Here is a 21,666-nt window from a genome sequence, read left to right as displayed (position 1 = left end):
AACATAACCCAAGGCTGCTCAAGCATGAGAACTTTGTCAAGGCTAAAATGAGTTTCTGCAGGTCTGTATCTGCACCCAAGACTCAGGAACTGCCACTGATGGCATCAAGCACAACAGATGATCAGGACCAGCTCTATTCACATGAGTTTTTCTGTTCTAACAGCAGATGAGTGGAATAACAAATACAGAAGCAAGTTATATCATCAGTGACAACTGTTTTCTGACCAAGAAAAATAGTTGTTTTGTCAGACTGTAGTGTTGGGTTTAGGGGTGAAAGAGAACATTATTCTCAATTACTTTCTGCACAGCTTGAGATTAAAGATTCTCCCTCAGATGCTGGGGTGTTCACCTACAAAAGTCATGAAATCGGGGTGACTCACATTAGATGTAATCTCCAATGCCAGGATCAGGGTAAGAATGACAGGATAATTTTACAAAATTTATAGACATATCTCTCACCTTGGACAGCATGGAAAGAGTTAAGTCGACCAGTCATGTCCAACGCTTTGTGACCCCATGGACTGTAGACCACCAGGCTCCTCTGTCCATGGAATTCTCCAGGCAAGAATACTGGCATGGGTAGCCATTCCCTTCTCCAGGGGATATTCCCGACCCAGGGATGGGACCCAGGTCTCCTGCACTGCAGGTAGATTCTCTACTGTCTGAGCCGCCAGGGAAGTCCTCACCATAAATGAGGTTGGTGAGCACTGTACACATTTAAGCACTCACTGTTTTCACAATGTGAAGATCATGTCAATGTCAATCCAACAAGAGAATCCAGCAGGTTAGACAAGGATAAAGTGTGTATCCTATAGGTCCACTTTAGACCCAGTTGCAAACTGAAAGTGTAGTCACTATACTGGCCTGGTCTAGCTATGAGAGTGAAGAAAGACACACCGTGTGCAAGAATTTGTTCTTGTTGTTTAGTTCCTCAGTTGTGTTGGACTCTTCCCAAGGTCAGAGCCAAATCACAAATGCTTAAAATACATCTACAGAACCCCCAGAACTCTACACCTCTCAGCAACTCTAAGATTTCAGACTCAGGGTAGTATTTTCCAAATACTCCAGTTTCTCTTGGCTGTGAAACACCTCATGTTTATTAAGAATGAGGAACAATCTAATGGAAAATGATGACTCTACAACTAACTTCTTACATTCATAAAGTTTTTCTCCACAGTGAGATTATAAGTGAACACTAAAGTATTTAGCAGAACTAGAATTTACACAGGAAAAGATACATTGGATGTCTTCAATAAATAACCATGTAAATCTCTAAGAACAAGTTAAAATTACTTTCTTTTTCCTAAAGGTATAAACTGTAAAAAATAATAAAACTTACCCACATAGCTTAAATCAGTAGGATTTCTGTCTGCTGCAAGATCTCCCATATTTAAAAAATATTAATTTCACTAAGGAAAGAGTGAAGGGCTGTTCATGCCTCTTAATATTATAATATGGCTTCACTGTGTGTTTTTTTTTAAAGTTTATTTATTTGGCTGCTTTGAGTCTTATGTACGGCATGTAAGAAGTTTGTTGCCTCATGCCAGATCCTTTGTTGCTGTGCGTGGACTCACTAGTTGCAGTGTGCAGACTCAGTACTTGTAGTGTGCAACCTTAGTTGGTCTGTGGCATGTGGGATCTTAGTTCCCCAAGCAGGGATTGAACTCATGTCCACTGCATTGCAAGGCAGATCCTTAACCACTGGACCACCAGTGAAATCCCCATTGTGATATCTTACATACCGGTTGTGAGACTGAGGTCCTTCCCACATTCTTAACATTTGTAGAGCAGCTCCCAAGTGTTGACCTTTCATGTTGTTGAAGTGAATCAGAAAGACAAAAAGCTTTCCTCTGTGCCTTACATTTATAGGGTTTCTCTCCAGTGTGGATAGCTTTGTGTGTGGTAATGGATGAACTGGTGCGTGTTTCCCCACATATATTACACTCAAAAGTCTTTTGCCCTGTATAAACTCTAAAATACTTAAAGAGAATTCCCTGGCAGTCCAGTGGTGGTTACAGCTCCATGCTCTCACTCCCAAGGGCCCAGGTTTAATCCTTAGTTGGGAAACTAATACCCTACAAGCTGCATGGTACAGCCAAAATGAATAAATAACATTTCAAAACTGCTTAGAAGCAGCAAATGCCTCCCCTCATTCTGAACATTTATACAGTATCTCACCAGTGTGAATACACTTGTGAATGGCAAAGGGTGAATAATTTGCAAATCTTTTCCCACACTTATTACACTCTAAAGGCATCTTTCCATTGTGAGTTCAAAAATATTTAGTAAGGGACTTCCCTGGTGGTCCAGTGGTTAAAACTCTGCCTTCCAATGCAGGGGACTTGGGTTCAATCACTGGGAACTAAGGTCCTACATGCTGTGGGTGCAGCCAAAATTTTTAAGAAAATGTTTCATAAGATATGAGAAAGCAGCAAGGGGTTTTCCACATCTGTCACATTTCAATGGCCTCTCTTCAATGTCGTTTTATATGGTAAGAAAGGCTTGAGAAGTGAGAAAAGGTTTTTCCACATTCCTTACATTCATATGGTTTCTCTCCAGTGTGAGTTCGTTTGTGTATGATAAGATATGAAGAAGTGGTAATGTTTTCCCACACACATGACACTCAAAAGGCTTCTCTCCAGTGTGAGTTCTAAAATGTATAGTAAGATATGAGGAATTAGCAAAGGCCTTCCCACATTTGTCACATTTAATAGTCTTCTGTGCAGTATGAGACTGTAGATGTCTAATAAGGTGGGAAGAAGAAGCAAAGGCTTTCCCACATGTATCACATTTAAAAGGCTTCTCACCAGTGTGAATTTTCATATGTCGAGTAAGGCCTGAAGATCGAGTGAAGGTTTTTCCACATGTGTCACACTTAAAAGGCTTCTCTCCAGTGTGTGTTTTCATATGTTCAGTAAGGCCTGAGGATCGAGTGAAGGTTTTTCCACATGTGTCACACTTAAAAGGCTTCTCTCCAGTATGAGTTTTCATATGTTCAATAAGGCCTGAGGATCGAGTGAAGGTTTTCCCACATTCCTTACATTTATAGGGTTGATCTCCAGTGTGAGTTCCCATGTGAATGTTAAAGGGCAGAGAATGTTTGAAGTCTTTCCCACATTCCTCACATTTGTAAGGTTTTATTACTGTGTGAATTTGACTGTGAACACAAAGGTATGAGGATAATCTAAAGGCTTTCCCACAATCCCTGCATTTGTAGGGTTTTATTCCAGTGTGAATTTGACTGTGAACACGAAGGTATGAGGACAATCTAAAGGTTTTCCCACATTCCTTACATTTGTAGGGTTTTATTCCAGTGTGAATTCGACTATGAACAAGAAGGTATGAGGAAAACCTAAAGGCTTTCCCACATGTGTCACACTGAAAAGGCTTCTCTCCGGTGTGTGTTTTTATATGTTGTCTATGGCTTAGGGATGCAGTGGAGACTTTTCCAGAATCCTCACATCTGTAGCATTTGTTAGCAGTGTGAGTTGGCACATGTGCATGAAGGCTTGTTGAGTGACCAGAAGTTTTTCCACATTCCTTCCATTTGTAGAGCTTTTCTTTATTGTGAGCTCTCACTTGTGTCCAAAGACAAGACTGATTAACAAAGGCTCTCCCAACATCTCTGCGTTCTAAGGCTTTTTCTTGTACATAAGATTTCCAGGGTACAATATTTGGAGACAGCATGACAGTTTTTTGACACTGATTAAACATGGAACATTTTTCTCCAGTAAAGGATTTGTTGTGCAGAGTAAGGAAGTTTTTCCCATCCTGATTATCTTCATAAGGGTTCCCTCCATTTTGAGTACTCCTGTGTGTCCTAAGGCATGAGTGGTCACTGAAGTCTTTCCCACATTGCTCACTGTCATAGAGTTCCTGTACATTAAGGGCTCTTGCCTGTGGAGAAATGGAAGGATGATGATTCAAAGATTTCTCAGACTCATTAACTCCTCCTCTCCATCTCAAAACAGAAACATTATTATAATGAGGATGAATGATTTATACCATCTCCATTACATTCATACTATTCTTGCCCTGTTGATTTATTTCAATTTAAATGATGAAATCCTTCTGTAAGGATGATGTGCCATATACTCTCATCTTAAAAGAGTTCTACAGGGGACTCCCTGGTGGTTCAATGGTTAAGAATTCACCTTCCTATGCAGAGGATGTGGGTCCAATACTTGGTCATGGAACTAAGAACCCATATGCCATGGGGCAACTGAGTCTGTGTGCTGCAACTAGAGAGAAAGCCAACACACTGCAATTAAGACCCACAGTAGTCAAATAAATAAGCCATCAAAATAAAGTAGGGGATTGATTCAAGATGGTGGAATAGAAGGATGTGCACTCTTCTCTTGTGAGAGCACTGAAATTGCAACTAGCTGTTGAACAACCATAGACAGAAAGATGCTGGAAGTGACCAAAAAAAGTATACCCCACGTCCAAACACAAAGGAGAAGTGGCAACAAGATGGTGGGAGGAGTGCTATCACAATAAAATCAAATCACATACCCACTGCATGGGTGTCCCACAGACTGGCAAACAATAATACCAAGTAAGTTCTCGCACTGTTGTGAAGGTTCTGAGCCCCGTGCAAGGCTTCTCAGCTTCCAGATCCAGCAAAGGGACTAGAATCATCATGCAATCTGACTTTGAAAGCCAGTGGGATTTGACTGCAGGACTTCCACAGGACTGGTAGAAACAGAGACTGCATAAACAAAATCTTGCATGCACCAGGACCCAGGAGAAAGGAGCAGTGACCCCACAGGAGACTGAACCAAACCTACCTGCTAGTGTTGGAGGGTCTCCATCAGAAGCGTGGACCACCAGTGGCTCACCTTGAGATGGGGGCACTGGCAGCAGCAGTCCTGGGAGGTGCCCCTTGGTGTAAGCCCTCTTGGAGATAACCATTAACCTTACCATAGAGCCTGTAGACTCTAGGACTGGGCTGCCTCAGGCCAAACAACTAACAGGGAGGGAGTACAGCCCCACCCATCAGCCGACAATTGGATTAAAGTTTTACTGAACAAGGCCCTGCCTACCAGAGCAAGACCCAGTTTTTCCAACTGCCAGTCTCTCCCATTAGAAAGCTTACACAAGCCTCATAGCCTTATCCACCAGAAGGCAGACAAAAGCAACAAGAAAAACATCAATTCTTCAGCTGTCAGAACAGAAACCACATCACAGTAAGTTATTTAAAATGAAAAGGCAAAGGATTATGTCTGAGATGAAGGGACAAGATAAAGCCCTAGGAAAACAACTACATGAATTAGAGATATGCAACCTTCCACAAAGAGAATTCAGAATAGTAATAGTGAAGATGGTCCAGGATCTCAGAAAGAGAATGGGGAAAATACAAGAAATGTTTACCCAAGACTTAGAAGAACTAAAGAACAAACAGAGATGAACAAGACTAGAAGACACAGCAGAATAACTAGATAGGATAAGTGACCTGTAAGACAAAATGACAGAAATCACTGGCACAAAACAGAATATAGGGAAAAAAAAAGACAGCCTAAGAGACTTCTGGGATAACATTAAATGCACCAAAATTGACATGATAGGGGTCCCAGAAGGAGGGATCTGAGAAAACATTTGAAGAGATAATAGCTGAAAACTTCCCTAATGCGGGAAAGGAAATAGTCAACCAAGTCCAAGAAGTGCAGAGAATCTCAGGCAGGATAAACCCACAGAGGAACACACTGACACATAGTAATCAAACTGACAAAAATTAAAGACAAAGATATTAATAAAATATTAAAAGCAACAAGGGAAAAACGTTGCTTTTATATACAAATAATACACAAGGGAACTCCTGTAATGTTATCAGCTGATTTCTCAAAAGAAATTCTATAAGCCAGAAAGGAATGGCATGATATATTAATATTTAAAGTGATGAAAGGGAAGAATGTATAACCAAGTATATTCTACTCAGCAGGACTCTCATTCAGATTTGACAAAGAAAAGTTTTAGACAAGCAAAAGTTAATGAGAATTCAGCACCACTAAACCAGCTTTACAACAAACGCTAAAGGAACTTCTCCAGGCAGGAAACACAAGCAAAGGAAAATACCTACAAAAAATAAACCTAAAACAATTAATAAAATGGAAATAGGATCATACATATCAATAATTACCTTAACTGTAAATTGGTTAACTGCACCAACCAAAGCAAATTGGCTGGGTGGATGAAAACATGCACATATATGCACTTCCACTTACCATATCACTCTACTTAACCACCTAAATTGTATGTAATTCTTTTATATTGTTAGGTTAATCATGTGTCCATTATAGCTTGCAATTATAACTATCTTTTATTTTTTGTCTGGCTATTGGTTGTGAAAATTGATAAACATCCTTTACTATTGTGATTATGTAACTATTATTCATTTTAACACCATTGTATCATAATTGGTCAACAGAAAATAATAGAATTCTATATTACTAAAATTACCACTTAACAGAAAAACCTGTAACCACTTTTTAAAATCCAGATGACTTATCCATGAATTATCTTGGAATTTTTTGAAAAATACAAATGCCCAGGTATTGTTTTTTCCTCCAAAGCTCCAGATGTGATTCTAATGAGCAGTCATGTTTAAAAATAACTAAACTATATGATGAGCTTCTACTTTTATGTAATTTCACCTTTTCTTTTTCATCTTCAATGCTCCCATTTCACTTAGTTTATGTTTTCCAGTTTTTTTGTTGTTGTTCTTTCTTAAGCCTTTATGAAGTGTAGAAGAAAAGTTTTTGTATACATATATATATGTAAATAGTATGTATAATATATATTTTAGAAAACTTACAAATTTTTGATTAGCTACAAAATTTATGACATTTTGGTTCTACATGTTTAAGTATAATACAATGCTAGATTTAATTTATATTCACTCAGAAACTCTGATATAGATCCATTTATTCTAGCATCTAGCATCACTGGTAAAAGCCAAGAAAGCTTACTATTTTAGTTGTTTTTTTAAAAAAATTGAATGAGGCTTGAAACGTTCAATCCAATTCTGAGAATATAAAGAAATACTATGTTGCTAAAAAAATTAACATATGATACAATATTATTAATTAAAGTACAGATTTTGATCAAATTTCACAAAATTTGATGTTAGTGTCCATTATTTGTTATTCAAGATTCCACACTGTATTTAGTTGCATTGAGCAACTTCAGCTGCATGCAATAAGTTCTGATAAATTTTCTTTTCATTTTTATTGTTACTAATATTTTCTAATTTTCCTTCTTATGGCTTCTTAGCTACACTTATCATTTAAAAGTGGACATTTAATTTCCAAATACATGGGGTTTCTAAAGTATCCTTGATATTAATTTCTCATTTAAATGCTTTCTTCTCTGCCATCACCTTCTGTGTTTTTTCAGTCTTTCAACTTTATTGAGGCTTTCAATGGCTAAGTTAAAGATCTCTCTTGGTAAATGTCACATTACACTTGAAAATATGAGGGTTATTTTCAGTTATCTCTCGATATTGATTTCTAACATAATTTCCTACAGTGACAAGAGAACAGACACTATGATTTCAATACTCTTAGAGCATGAAATTTCTGCACCTTGTTTTATGTCCCTGGATATGTTCTAGTGTCTCCTGGATTATAGCCTATGGGAATCTGAATAGAATTTATATCCTGCAGTTGTGTGAAAATTGTATAGATCTTAATTATGTTGAATTGGTTCATAGTGTCTTTAAGGTCTGCTATACCCTTCTACTTTTCCTCTGTTCATTCTATTAATTTCTGAGAGTTGATATTGAAACTCTACTAAAAACCTTAATTTTTATACCTGAAACAATAATTGTAGTATATATAGTGTATAAATGTAGTATATATATGTAACTTTGTTCTGTATTTTCCAAGTCTCCTGTAAATGTGTTATCATACTTTCATAATTTAAAAAAAAAGGACAAAAAAATAAACCTGTTTCTTAAAAAAGAGAAAAAGGCTTCTACACAGCTTCGTTGAATTGTTTTGAAAACTCTATGTCTAATTTATATAAGTGGGAATGATTCCTTGTGGGAATTTTGAAGCAACAAGCATCAACCTAGGGATAGGATATCCCCAACCTAGTCATAATCAGAATTCTTTGAGAGACATTGCTATCTCCAGGGTGAATGCCTTTGATCTCAACTATCACTTGTGCTCAAATTCTACAAAAATCCTAAAATTATCTATGTGGAAAATAAGAAATATTTTTTTGAAACTTAGTGACCTTACCTTTTCTATCCCATTTGACATTTTTTTCCCAAAAATATTCTGCCCAATTCTTGAGTCTTTGGCTTTAAGTTGGATTCCCCACTCTAAAAGAGAATGACAAATTTAAGACTTTGCAAAAAGAAGTGGATGTTAAAAGTAGTAAAAACAATAAGGCTCAGTTGTATGTTTTTCCAAATTAAGCATATCTTTTAAAAAGGCAAGATAGATTTGGGGAGTTTGATTATGTCAAAAATTAAGTAGTAATATATGTATATGTAGTTAAAATTCAGCATTTTATTTATTTTATTTATTTATTTTTTTGACTTTTATTTTTACTTTATTTTACTTTACAATACTGTATTGGTTTTGCCATACATTGACATGAATCCACCACGGGTTCAGCATTTGATTTAAAAGACAAGTCTTTGAAAATTAATATGAAGGAAAGAGACAGAGTATTATCAGGGAACGTTCTGGACAAAAAGTATACATCAAAATGTTAAAACTAAAGAAGAAACAAAAGGTTATTTTATGAGATCATTGGAAATTCTAATTAAATGGAAAGTAAGTACATGAGGGGCTTCCCAGGTGGTGCCAGTGGTAAAGAACTGGCCTGGCAATGCAGGAGACACAAAAGACATGGGTTCGATCCCTGGTCGGGAAGATCCTCTGGAGGAGGGCACTCCAGTATTCTTGCCTGGAGAGTCCCATGGACAGAGGATCCTGGTGGACTACAATCCAAAGAGTCAAAATGACTTGGACATGAGTGAAACGACTTAGCACTCACATACAAGTACATGTGAGAAGTTGAGGAAGGTACAGAGCATCAGAAACCAATGACCTCAGCCTTCTGAGAGAAAAGCACATCTTAACAAGTTGCCTCCTTATAAACTAAAAACACACTGAAATTTTATTAACATGCAAAGTTCTTTACAATCACTCACCTTGGAGGACTCCTTTCTCCACAGTACTCAACTCTTCTTCTTCCAACCAAGAGATCAGAGTGGGTTTGAACACCTGATATCCTGTTCATGAGGAAAGATCTTTTGATAGAAACAGCCCTCCAAACAAGACAAATCTTCCCATGAATAAGGTCCAGTATCTAGTCAGGTCATTAGAATGAATGTGGTATTAATAATATTCCAAAAGAGATATAAAGGTGAATAGCTTCTCTTTCTGTGTCTCAGACAGATCATCTCTCTGGCTCCTGAAATACACTTTCAGACCTATATGTACATTTACAAAGCACTAAGACTTTTACTAAAGTGGGAAATGAAATAAGTGCAAAAAGAAAATATTCATTCTCATGGAGAAGGCACTAAACTAGTGGTTCCCAAATTTTGGTGTCTACGAAAATCATGTCCAGTGCTTGTTAAAACACAGATGACTGGGCCCAAATTCCAGTGTTTCATTTACTATGCCTTAGGTGAACAATTGAGAATGCACATTTCTAAAAGAATGATAGTAACACTGTTAGTTCTAAAACCATATTGTTACAGAAACCACACTGGGTTAAAACTCATTCATGTAGAGACGAATGTCTACTAGTTTCCATTGTGTTCAGGTTGACATCACCTATCCAGAACACAGACGGTACAGCACATATATGTCTGTCTCCTAAGAGGCTACAGGAATGATGGCGGCTGTACCTGCTGTGGTCAGGTTCTTGTAGTTCTCCAGCATCACATCTCTGTATAGCTTTCTCTGAAAGCAGTTCAGTAAAGTCCATTCTTCCTGGGTGAAGTTCACAGCCACATCAGCAAAGGTCACTGAGTCCTGAACCATCATACACATACTAGCTTCAGTAAAGTAAGATCTTCAACAGTGTTCAGTGGGGAATGGAGTAGGAAGACTCAGTATCAATAGAGGGCTTCAAGTTCTCTCATCATCGCCCCCACGACACAATGGTCTTCTTTCTATCTACACTCATTTCTGATCAATATGGAACCAGTAACACAATTCTAAGCAAATTACAAATATTTTTACAAGCTGATGAATAAATAAATTCACTGAGAAATACACACTATCATTCCTTATCATGTCAGAACAACAGGCAAAAACAAAACAAAACAAAATGGGGAGTTGCAATCATGAGACAATATCAGAAGGTAATTATTGAAATATTATGATTATTCAGAGCAATCCCTCTGAATAATCAATATGAGAGCTTCCACTTTGTGAGGCAATTCAACAGGGATTCAGACAGACTTCATTTAAGTAGCTCAAATGTGTCCATCTGGTAAATGCAGCAGGTCATTTTGTACAAGGATACACTTTCTTCTTACCTGAGAACAATTTCTCAAACACTCAGTTACCATCCTGTTTGCTTCTATCTTTTCCTCAGGAAGGCAGGAAAAGTCCTTAGTAAGAACACCTAGGAGAAGAAAGAAGGCATGGACACCCAGAATTGATCATAATTCCCACAGTCCTTGCCTGGAAATCATTCCACTTTAGTTCAAAATTTCCAAATATCCCTGCACATTCAGAAAATCTCAGAGAGGAAAGTTGGTGAAGTAGGAGGCCACTGAGCTCACATCCCTCTCAGGAACAAATAAAAAGTACATCCACACGTGGAGCAAGTCTCACTGAAAACAAACTGGACATCAGCAGAAAGATGCTTCCAAAACCAAGTCTGTAAAAAAGGTCCCCACGGAGTCAGGTAGGAAAGGAGGGAAGTGGTCGGGAGGTCCACCAGGAAGGGGACACAGAAGAGGAATATCATGAGCCTGGAGGTCTGAACCACAAATTGGACACTGCAAACCTGTGGTGTGACATCAGGAAGACAAGTTCCTTTAGCTGGTTTGAAAACAAGTGGGACTTACAAGACGGCTGTAAGAATCCACGACTCCACTCCTGATGAGACAGCACAGCTTGCTTATTCCCAGGAACAAGGTGGAGGAAGCAGGCTGAACCTGCCTGAAGCTCAGGTCAGTTTCTAACTAGGGAAAAGTGTTCGCTGCCAAGGAAGAGTGTACACTTGGGGGAGGTACCAGATTTGGACCCAACACTTCATCTGAATGGGGTGAGGGAGCATACTGCTGGAACTTGCAGAGGTGGTGGATCGCAAGTTGTCTGGATCCTTGACTGGCTTCTTAGACAGTCTCAGTGTGTGTCTGACACACAACAAACCTCCTGCTCTAGCTGCTGAGAGAAAAGAGAGTGCATACTTGGAGGGAACAGAACCAACTCAGACTCAACAGTCAAGGCTTCTGCTTCCAGCACATTGGGACCTGCCCCTGTCCCTGCTGACAGGACACTGATAGCCACTGGGCATAGGAAAAGAACCAGCCCACACAGGGTTCTGGCTCTAGCCCTTCTATCTCCAGCCCAACTCCAATTTTATCTCCAGCTATCACCCAACAAGGTGACAGCTGCCAAAACACCCCGAGGAAAGACAAAACATGTGCTCACTTTGTTTTTTAAAATGTTATTTATTTATGGCCATGCCACACAAGTTGTTGGGTTCTAGCTCCCTGACCAGGGATTGAACCCATCCCCTTGCAGTGGAAGTGCAGAGTCTCCACCACTGGACAACCAGGGAAGTTGTCCTGTGCTTACTTTAGATCCAGCCACCAATCAAAGCTATGGGGTACAACGAAGAATGCATAAGGGTCGTCCCACAAAATGACACACCTTCAAAGATGGGATAGGCAACTGTTTTACTTAATTTCATAGGGACAGAGAAAGTTAAACAAAAGGAGAATACAAAAGAATTTGTTTCAAATGAAAGGACACACACAAAACCCTGACAAACAACTAATTCAATGAAGATAAATATAACAAGATGTTAAAGCTGTAGTAATAAGAATGCTAATTGAACTCGGGAAAAGAAAGAAAGAACACAATGAGAATTATAACTAGAAAATATAAAAAAGAACCAGTCAGAAGTGGAGAATACAATAACTGAAATGAAAAACACACTAGAAAGGATTAACAGTAGATGGGGTGACATAGAAAGGATAAGTGATCTGGAAAATAGAATAACAGAAATCACTCAATCAGAAAAATCAGAAGAAAAAACAAATTAAAAAAAATTAGGACAGTTTAGGAATTCCTTGGTGGTCCAGCGATTGGGACTGAGCACTTTTACTGCTGTGGGCCTGGGTTTGATTCCTGGTCAAGGAACTAAGTATCTTCAAAGCCACATGGTGGGGCAAAAAAAAAAAAAAAAAAAAAAAGTTTAAGGAGCTTCTGGGACAACAGTGGAAGGGTCCCAGAATGAGCAGAGAGGAAAGGGTCAAAATGTATTTGATGAAATGTTGGTTGAAAATTTCCTGAATCTGAAGAAGGACACAGAAAGTACAGAGTCCCTAACAAGATGAATCCAAAGAGATCCATACAAAAATATATAATAATAAAATGCAAAAGCTAAAGAGAAAATTCTAAAGGCAGCCAAGAGAAAAAGAATCACATACAAGGGACACCTTTAAGGCTATCAGCTGTTTTCTGTGGAAACTTTGCAGAACAGAAGGACATAATACATTTAAAGTGCTGCAAGGGAAAAACCTACAACTTAAGATACTCTACCCAACACGGTTATCATTCAAAACTGAAGGAGAGATAAAGAACTTCTCAATCAAGCAAAAACTAGAAGAGTTCATCAATACTAAAAGAACCCAAAGAGAAATGTTAAAGGGTCTTCTCTAAGAAGAAACAAAAAGGCTACAACAAGAAGAAAGAATGTACAGGAAAGGATAATCCCACTAGTAAAGGTAAACATATAGTAAAGGCTGTAGACCAAGGGTTTAAGTAAGCTAGAATGAAGATTAAAAGAAACTGTAACTACAATAATCAGTTAAGGGATAAACATAAAACACGACATTGAAAACAAAAAATGTGGAAGAAGGGAGCAAATAATTTAGAATGTGCTTGAAGTTAAATGACTATTAGTTTCAAACAAGTAGATCTAGTTACAGGTCAACATATGAGCCCCATGGTAACCACAAATTAGTAAAGCTAAAGACATACACAGATTGAAAGTGAAAGGATGGAAAAAGATATTCCACACAAATGCAAACAAACAAAAATCTGAAGTAGCATTACTCATGGCAGACAAGGAAGACTTTAAAACAAAGTCCAAAGGACAAAGAAAGGCATCTGGTAATGATAGAAGCATCAATACAAGAGGATATAACATTTGTTAACATATATGGCTTAATACAGGAGCACCTAAATAAATAAAGCAATTACTTACAGTCATAAAGTGAGACATTGACTACAATACAATAAAAATAGGAAATTTTAATGCCCAACTATATCAGTGGACACATCATCAAGACAGAAAATAAGTAAGAAAACAATGGTACTAAAAGACACATTTAGGCTAGCTGGACTTAATAGATAACTACAAGACATTCCATCCCCAAATAGTAAAATAAATATTCTTTTCAAGTACACATACAATGTTCTCCAAGAGAGATAACATGTAAGCTTGACAAATTTAAAAGGACAGAAATTATATTAAGGCTTTTTTTCTGACCACAATGGTATGAAATTAAAAATCAATTACAGAAAGAAAAATGGGAAAAGAATAAGCATGTGGAAACAAAGCAACACGCTACTACAAAACCAATAGGTCAATGATGAAATCAAAGAGGTAACTGGAAAATATGTCAAGACAAATGAAAATAGAAACAAAACTTCACCAAATTTATGGATGCAGCAAACACAGTTAGAAGAGAAAATTCTATGATAGTAAATATCTATCATATTTATCTATCATATTGTATCTCAAGAAATAAGAAAAAACTCAAATAAACAACCTAATTTAATACTGAAAGGAAGTAGAAGAAGAACAACCAAAGCCCAAAGTTATCAGAAGGAAAGAAATAAAAAACATCAGAGAGGAAATAATCTGAGAAAAGATCAGTGAAACCAAGAGCAGGTCTTTTGAAAAGATAGATAATGTTGATAAGGCTTTAACCTGTCTCATCAAGAAACAAGAGGAAAGAGGGTACCAAACAAAAGCAATAAAAAAATGGGAGAGGAGAAATTGCAACTGATATCAGAGAGGCAAATAATCATAAAATAATATTATGAAAAAAAGAGAATTCTATGAACAGTTATATGCCAACAAATTGGACAATCTAGAAGAAATATATTTCCAGTGTCACACAATCTTCCAAAGCTAAATCAGGAATAAATAATCTAAACAGATCAATTACCACTGCTGAAACTGAAATAGTAATCAAAGCCCTTAAAAATCAAAAGTTCAGGGTGACAGTTTCACAGGGGAATCCTACCAAACATAAAAAGAAGGCTTAATACTTATTCTTTTTTGCCATGCCACACAGCATGTAGGATCCCATTTCCCTGACCAGGAACTGAACCCACACACTGCACTGGAAGAGCAGAGTCTTAACCACTGGCATGCCAGGGAAGTCCCTTTAATGCCTACTCTTATCAAACTATTCTGAAAAACTGAAGAGGTGGGAACACTCCCAAATACATTTTATGAGACCATCATTACCTGATACCAAAATCAGGAAAAGGTAATATAAAAAATTAAATTACATGCAAATATCTCTCATGAATATAGATGCAAAAATTCTCAATAAAGTATTAGCAAACTGAATTTAAAAAATCTATTAAAAGAATCATTCACAATGATCAAGTGGGATTTACTCCAGGGATTCAAGTATGATTCAACATCTGAAAAATCAAGTAATGTGATATACCACATTAACAAAAGGACGAATAAAAATCACAAGATTATTTCAATAAATGCAGGAAAAATGTTTTACAAAACTTAGTATTTATTCATGATAAAGACTCTCATCAAAGCTGGTATGTAGAGAACATATCTCAACATAACAAAGGCCATTTATACAAGCCCACAGCTAACACCATATTCAGTGGAATACAGAAAGCTTTTCATCTAAAATCAGAAGTAAGACAAGGATACCCACTCTTACCACTTGTATTGGAAGTCTTAGCCACAGCTATCAGATGAGAAAAAGAAGTAAAAGGCATTCAGATAGGAAAGGTTGCGAAGAGTCAGACATGACTGAGCAACTAACACTTTCACTTTTTCTTTTTCAAATAGGAAAGGAAGAAGTCAAACTGTCACTATTTGCAGATGACATGGTACTATATATACATATAATACCCTAAAGTTCCCACCAAAAAACTAAAAATAAATGAATTTAGTAATGTAGCAGTATACAAGATTAATATACAGAAATCCATTGCTTTTCTATACAATAATAACTATCAGAGACAAAAAGCAAGAAAAAAATCCCATTAAAAATGCATTAAAAAGAATAAAATTACTAATTTAGAAGTAAAAAACTTAACAAAAAAGACCTATACTCTGAAAACAATAAAACACTGAAGGAAATTGAAGATGATATTACAAAGAAGTGGAAAGATATCCCATGCTCATGGATTGGAAGAATAATACTGTTAAAATGTCCATACTACCCAAAGCAACTACAGATTTAATGCAATCCCTAGAAAAGTAGTCATGACAGTTTTCACAAAACTAGAACAAATAATCCTAAAATTTAAATGGAACCAGAAAAGACGCTAAATGCCCAAGGTAATCTTGAGAAAAAAGAACAAAGCTGGAGATATCACATTCCTTAACTTCAGACAATACTACAACGCATTAATCAAACGGTATAACACTGATACAAAAAAAGACACATAGAACAACAGAATACAGAGCCCAGAAATAAACCCACACACTTATAGTCAATTAATCTATGATAAAATACACAATGGAGGCAAGAATGCACAATGGAGAAAAGACAGTCTCTTCAATAAACGGTGCTCAGAAAACTGCACAGCTCATGTAAAAGAATAAAATTAGAACATTTTCTCATACTACGTACCAAAAAACTCAAAATGGATTAACGATCTAAAGGTAAGACCAGAGCCATAAAACTCCTAGAAGAAAACACAGGCAGAACAGTCTGTGACATAAATCATAATCAATCATAAATCTGGATGACTTTTGGATCTGTCTCCTAAAGCAAAGAAAACAAAGCAAAAATAAACGGGATTTAATTAAAAGCTTTTGTACAGCAAAATAAACCATCAACAAAATGTAGAGACAATTTACTGAATGGGAGAAAAACACCTGCAAATGATATGACCAATAATAGGTTAATATACAAAATATATAAACAGCTGTACAACTAAAAAAAAATTCTATTAAAAAATGGAGGGAAGCCTTGAAAAGACATTTTCCCAAGAACACATACAGACAGCCAAGAGTTACATGAAAAGATACTAAACATCATTCACCATCAGACAACTGTAAATCAAAACCTCAATGAGATATTACCACACACCTGTCAGAATGGCTGTCATCAAGAAGACCACAAATGACAAATTTGGTGAAGATGTGAAGAAAAGGGACCCTTGTATTGTTGATGTGAATTTAATTGGTGTAGCCAGTAGGGAAAACAATATGGAGATTCCTCAGGAAGCTATAATATGATCCAGCAATTACATTCCTCTGGGTACATATCCAAAGAAAATGAAAACAGTAATTTGAAAAGATACATGCACCTCAATGTTCATAGCAACATTATATACATACAGAAGTCAAGATATAGAAGCAACCTAAGTATCCATTGACATATGAATAGATAAAGAAGTTTAACAAAATATCATTCATTCATAAAAAAGAATGAAATTTTGCCATTTGCAACAACACTGATGAGGCTATTATGCTTAGTGAAACAAGTCTGACAAGGACAAATACTGTATCTTATCACTTATATGTGAAATCTAAAAAATGAAGGAAACGAATAGAACAAAACAGACTAAGAGATACAAAGAACAAACTAGTGGCTACCAGTGGGAGGGCCAGTAAGACTGGAGTAGGGAATTAAGAGGTATGAATTACTATGTATAAAATAAAAAAGCTACGAGGATATACTGTACAGCACATGGAATGTAGGTGATATTTTATAATAACTTTAAATGGAGTATAACCGATCAAAATACATTCATTATGTTGCATACTTGAAACCAATACACTACTGTAAATAAATTATACTTTAATGAAAAGTTAAAAAAATAAAATCGCCATTGCAACTCTGAGATAAACACACACTCAAAACCAAAAACTAAAAAACTCACAAATATACACTACTGCCATGAAGTACCAGGGAAGTCCTGTCCCATCTGGAGCCAGAGAGATAAACGGTGTGCCATGTTACCCACCAGGCAAAGAGTAATGGGTCATTTCGCAGGCAAGGAATCATAAATGCTGAGTAATGTGACTTTTTACTTATCGAGGCAATAAAATACACGAATAGGACTATGCAGCAACTCTACCTCACGCATACATACTAGGAAGCTGTCTTAGAGAACAGCATTCTCTGGCTCATTTCAGCTCCTCTTAGATTAACAAGCAGCACAACTGCTCAGAACCACACCAAAGAAATCTGTATTTTAAAAACAGAATCCAAAGCTGAGCCTCTGGGGAAAAAAAAGCATTAATGACAAATTACCATGAGGCATATGATAGGCTGCTATGCTGCATGACTGATAGTGAAATTTGCATAAATACTCCTTCCTGAATCACGATCATTTCAGGGTAGCTTAAGAATGCAAGTGGGTAGGGCCATCTCCATCCCTCTGAAGATATGGTTATCTGGAGCTCAGCTTCGTATCAAGCACAAATCAACAAATACTAATTATCAGTCATCAACATGATAAATTAGCTCCTTCTGTGCAGAGGACATATATGAGCACTACTAAAGCTGTATGCTCTACAACAAGAGTATCAGTATCATCAACTGCCATTTATTGACAACCATTATGTACCAATTATCTCACTAAGACCTTATAAGTCTGGTTTATATTTGGAACAACTTCAGTATTTGAATCTGCTCTTTCAATTGTAAGTTCCATATGGTCTAAACACTAATCTGGGCTTCCTTGGTAGCTCAGCTGATAAAGAATCCGCGTGCAATGCTGGAGACCTGGGTTCCATCCCTGGGTTGGGAAGATCCCTTGGAGAAGGGAATGGGCTACCCACTCCAGTATTCTGGCCTGGGGAATTCCATTGACTGTATAGTCCATGGGGTCGCAAAGAGTCCAACATGACTAAGCGACTTTCACTTTAAACACTAATCAAGGGATTTCCCTGCTGGTTGAGTGATTAAAACTCTGCACTTCCACTGCAGGGGTCATGGGTTCAATCCCTGGTTGGGAAAATAAGATCCTAAATGCACACTAAGGAAGTATATCTGATAAAAATTTAGGGTGCAGCTAATTTTGGACACTTTAAATGAAGAAAGCAGCATAAAAAAAATCTCATTTTAAATAGATTACATGCTTCAGTAATACTATAGTACATATTGGGCTTCCTTGGTGGCTCACATGGTATATGCCTGCAATGCAGATCCCTGAGCCAGGAATCTTTTCTGGAGAAGGGAGGGGCATGAGTAGCCACTCTCCAAACAAGTATTCTTGCTTGGAGAACCCCATGGACAGAGGATCCTGGCAGGCTACAGTTCATGGGAGTCTCAAGAGTCGGATATGACTTGAAATACAATGAAGTGTTCCTTTCAGATGTACTCCAAGAAGATTCAGTTACACATGTAGACTCTTCTGAGATGTTCTTCTAGGGCTGGAATCCTCAAATCTGGCTCAAATAAAGCGGTCCAACTCTTTTTTAGATTAATTTTTCGTGGAAAATTACCCATATCCTTCCCCCGAATCACATATATACTAACATCACACCTCATGTCTTCAAAATAATTTCTCAGAGCTATCTCAGAGGCTGACTCCTGGGCAACAGTCGCCAGGTAAAACACTGAATAAACTCAACTCTTTCATTTTCAAGTGAACATCTTTATACTCAAGCAGGATCACTAACTTCAGGATAACCAGAAGGTGCAAGGGCCTCAGTAACCTGAATCAAACAGTGGATATTCATGATCTCAAGAACTAAAGTCACAAAGGGTTTCGAACAGGGAAGCACAGTGAACGACAACACCCCGAAAACTCCCCTTAGCGCCCGTACGACCTGGATGAAAGCGGGGCCTTAGGTCCCGAAGGATGTTAAGAGAAAGGGGCGAGGTCTGCCCAAGGAGACCTCTCGAAAACTAGGACCAAACCTGTCCTTTAACGCGCTCCTTGTATCCCACAGCCCTTCCTGAACGCGGGCCTCACAAAGGACACGCTGAAACACAGGACGACCAAAACCACTCCCTCCTAGAAGCACGGAGCCGCCGGATGGAAGACCGACACAGACAGTGACGCCACTTCCGCTTCCTACTTCGGCCGTGGCGGGGTGGAGTTCTGAGATTGGGGTTGTCAGTGAAATTCAGCCATTGCAGAGAAAACTTGCAGTTTCTCCCCACGTTGCGGGTGAGGGGTCTCGCAGTCGATTCAGTAGGGGGAGCTGGAAGCAGAAACACTCCCAGCGGATGATTCCGAGGCTAAAACTAGGCTCGTGGGCGGAGCTGCGAGTGGAGGGCGGGACCCATGACCGGAAATGATGGGGAGGCGAGGCGAGGCGCAGTCCCGGGTTTAGGGGTCAGAAGGGAGACTCGTCCAAATGGATGGTCTTCGAAAGCTTTTATATCTGTCTGTTCTCAGCTCCCTGGAGTCCTTAGAGTAAGGGTCTCCTATAATGATAAACCTGCCAATCCGAGATATGGTCTATCTCTTCGATTCAATCAATCTCATATTTGACGTTTTTTGCCTTCTTTGTATGAAGTTAGGACACCGTGCTAAACTTAAATTATTGACTCCTTTGAGTATTCTAAGTAGTGAAAATTTCCTGTAACCGTTGTATATATTGTGTTCAAGTATGTATTTCGGTTTTTTATTTATTCGATCTTACCATACCGTCTAGGGCCTTCCGTATTAAGAGAAACAGCTCTGATAACCAGGCCTACTTCACTCATCCAGAAATAGTTCTGTTTTCTCCTTTTTTTTTTTGGTTTTCTCCTTAATCGTGTTTTCTGTATATTTTAGTGTGTGGCCACAGGAGTTTATAAAGGTATTTTGAAATCCTACTTGTTAGCACATTTACGAAAATTGCTTATGTGCCTTATCAAATGTGTTTTACGCGTCTGTTAAACTGATAATTGTTTTGCCATGTTAATGTTTCATCAGTTGCAAATGAGATATTCACTTTTTACATACCCATAGGACTCTCTTCTTTAAAAAAAAAATTTCTGGGTTTTCTCCTAGTCTTCCTTAAAAATTCTCTTCCAACTCTAGGTTACATACAGATTTTCTAATTTTCTTCTAAAATTTATATTTTTACTGACATTTTAATCTTCAAAGAATGTGTTTTGTCATGTGTTATGGGGTAGTAGTGGAGAAGGAAATGGCAACCCACTCCACTGTTCTTGCCTGGAGAATCGCATGGACAGAGGGACCTGGCAGGCTAGTCTGTGGGGTCGCAAGAGTCAGACACGACTTAGTGACTAATTACTACTAAAATTCGCATTGGAGGAAGAAATGGCAACCCACTGCAGTATTCTTGTCTGGAGAATTCCATGGACGGAGGAGCTGAGTAACACGCACACACACACACACACACGGGGTAGTGGATACAATTATGTTTTTCCTCCAGAGAGAGGATCAGTTGTTACTGATAAATTATCCTTGACATACTAATTTGAAATTCCACCTTTATTCAATAAATTCCTATATATATTTAATTCAGGTTTTAGACTCTTCTGTGTCAGTAATATTTACTTATACCTGTATCAGACTCTTTTGACAACAACAGATTTATGTTATTTTAAAACCTAGAAAGAGATGGCAATACCAGACCACCTAAACTGCCTCTTGAGAAATCTGTATGCAGGTCAGGAAGCAACAGTTAGAACTGGACATGGAACAACAGACTGGTTCCAAATAGGAAAAGGTGTACGTCAAGGCTGTATATTGTCACCCTGCTTATTTAACTTATACGCAGAGTACATCATGAGAAATGCTGGACTGGAAGAAACACAAGCTGGAATCAAGATTGCCAGGAGAAATATCAATAACCTCAGATATGCAGATGACACCACCCTTATGGCAGAAGGTGAAGAGGAACTAAAAAGCCTCTTGATGAAAGTAAAAGAGAGTGAACAAGTTGGCTTAAAGCTCAACATTCAGAAAACGAAGACCATGGCATCTGGTCCCATCACTTCATGGGAAATAGATGGGGAAACAGTGGAAACAGTGTCAGACTTTATTTTTTGGGGCTCCAAAATCACTGCAGATGGTGACTGCAGCCATGAAATTAAAAGACACTTACTCCTTGGAAGGAAAGTTATGACCAACCTAGATAGCATATTCAAAAGCAGGGACATTAATTTGCCGACTAAGGTCCGTCTAGTCAAGGCTATGGTTTTTCCTGTGGTCATGTATGGATGTGAGAGTTGGACTGTGAAGAAGGCTGAGTGCCAAAGAATTGATGCTTTTGAACTGTGGTGTTGGAGAAGACTCTTGAGAGTCCCTTGGACTGCAAGGA

The 21,666-nt window shown here is 37.9% G+C and overlaps 1 protein-coding gene across 1 annotated transcript; it reads right to left on the bottom strand.

Moving 5' to 3' along the window:
* Nucleotides 1-2,473: 2,473 nt before the first annotated feature.
* Nucleotides 2,474-19,406, bottom strand: LOC138085698 (zinc finger protein 266-like). The gene is given in 7 exon segments (XM_068980200.1): nt 2,474-2,598; nt 2,601-3,897; nt 8,244-8,326; nt 9,167-9,247; nt 9,872-9,998; nt 10,508-10,596; nt 19,304-19,406. Coding segments are annotated over 6 exon segments (1,746 nt in total). The 5' UTR covers nt 10,541-10,596; nt 19,304-19,406.
* Between the last annotated feature and the right edge of the window lie 2,260 nt (nt 19,407-21,666).

The sequence above is a fragment of the Capricornis sumatraensis genome, chromosome 9 (genome assembly GCF_032405125.1).
Source record: "Capricornis sumatraensis isolate serow.1 chromosome 9, serow.2, whole genome shotgun sequence".
NCBI lineage: Eukaryota > Metazoa > Chordata > Mammalia > Artiodactyla > Bovidae > Capricornis > Capricornis sumatraensis.
This window is presented reverse-complemented; position numbering and strand designations above follow the sequence as displayed.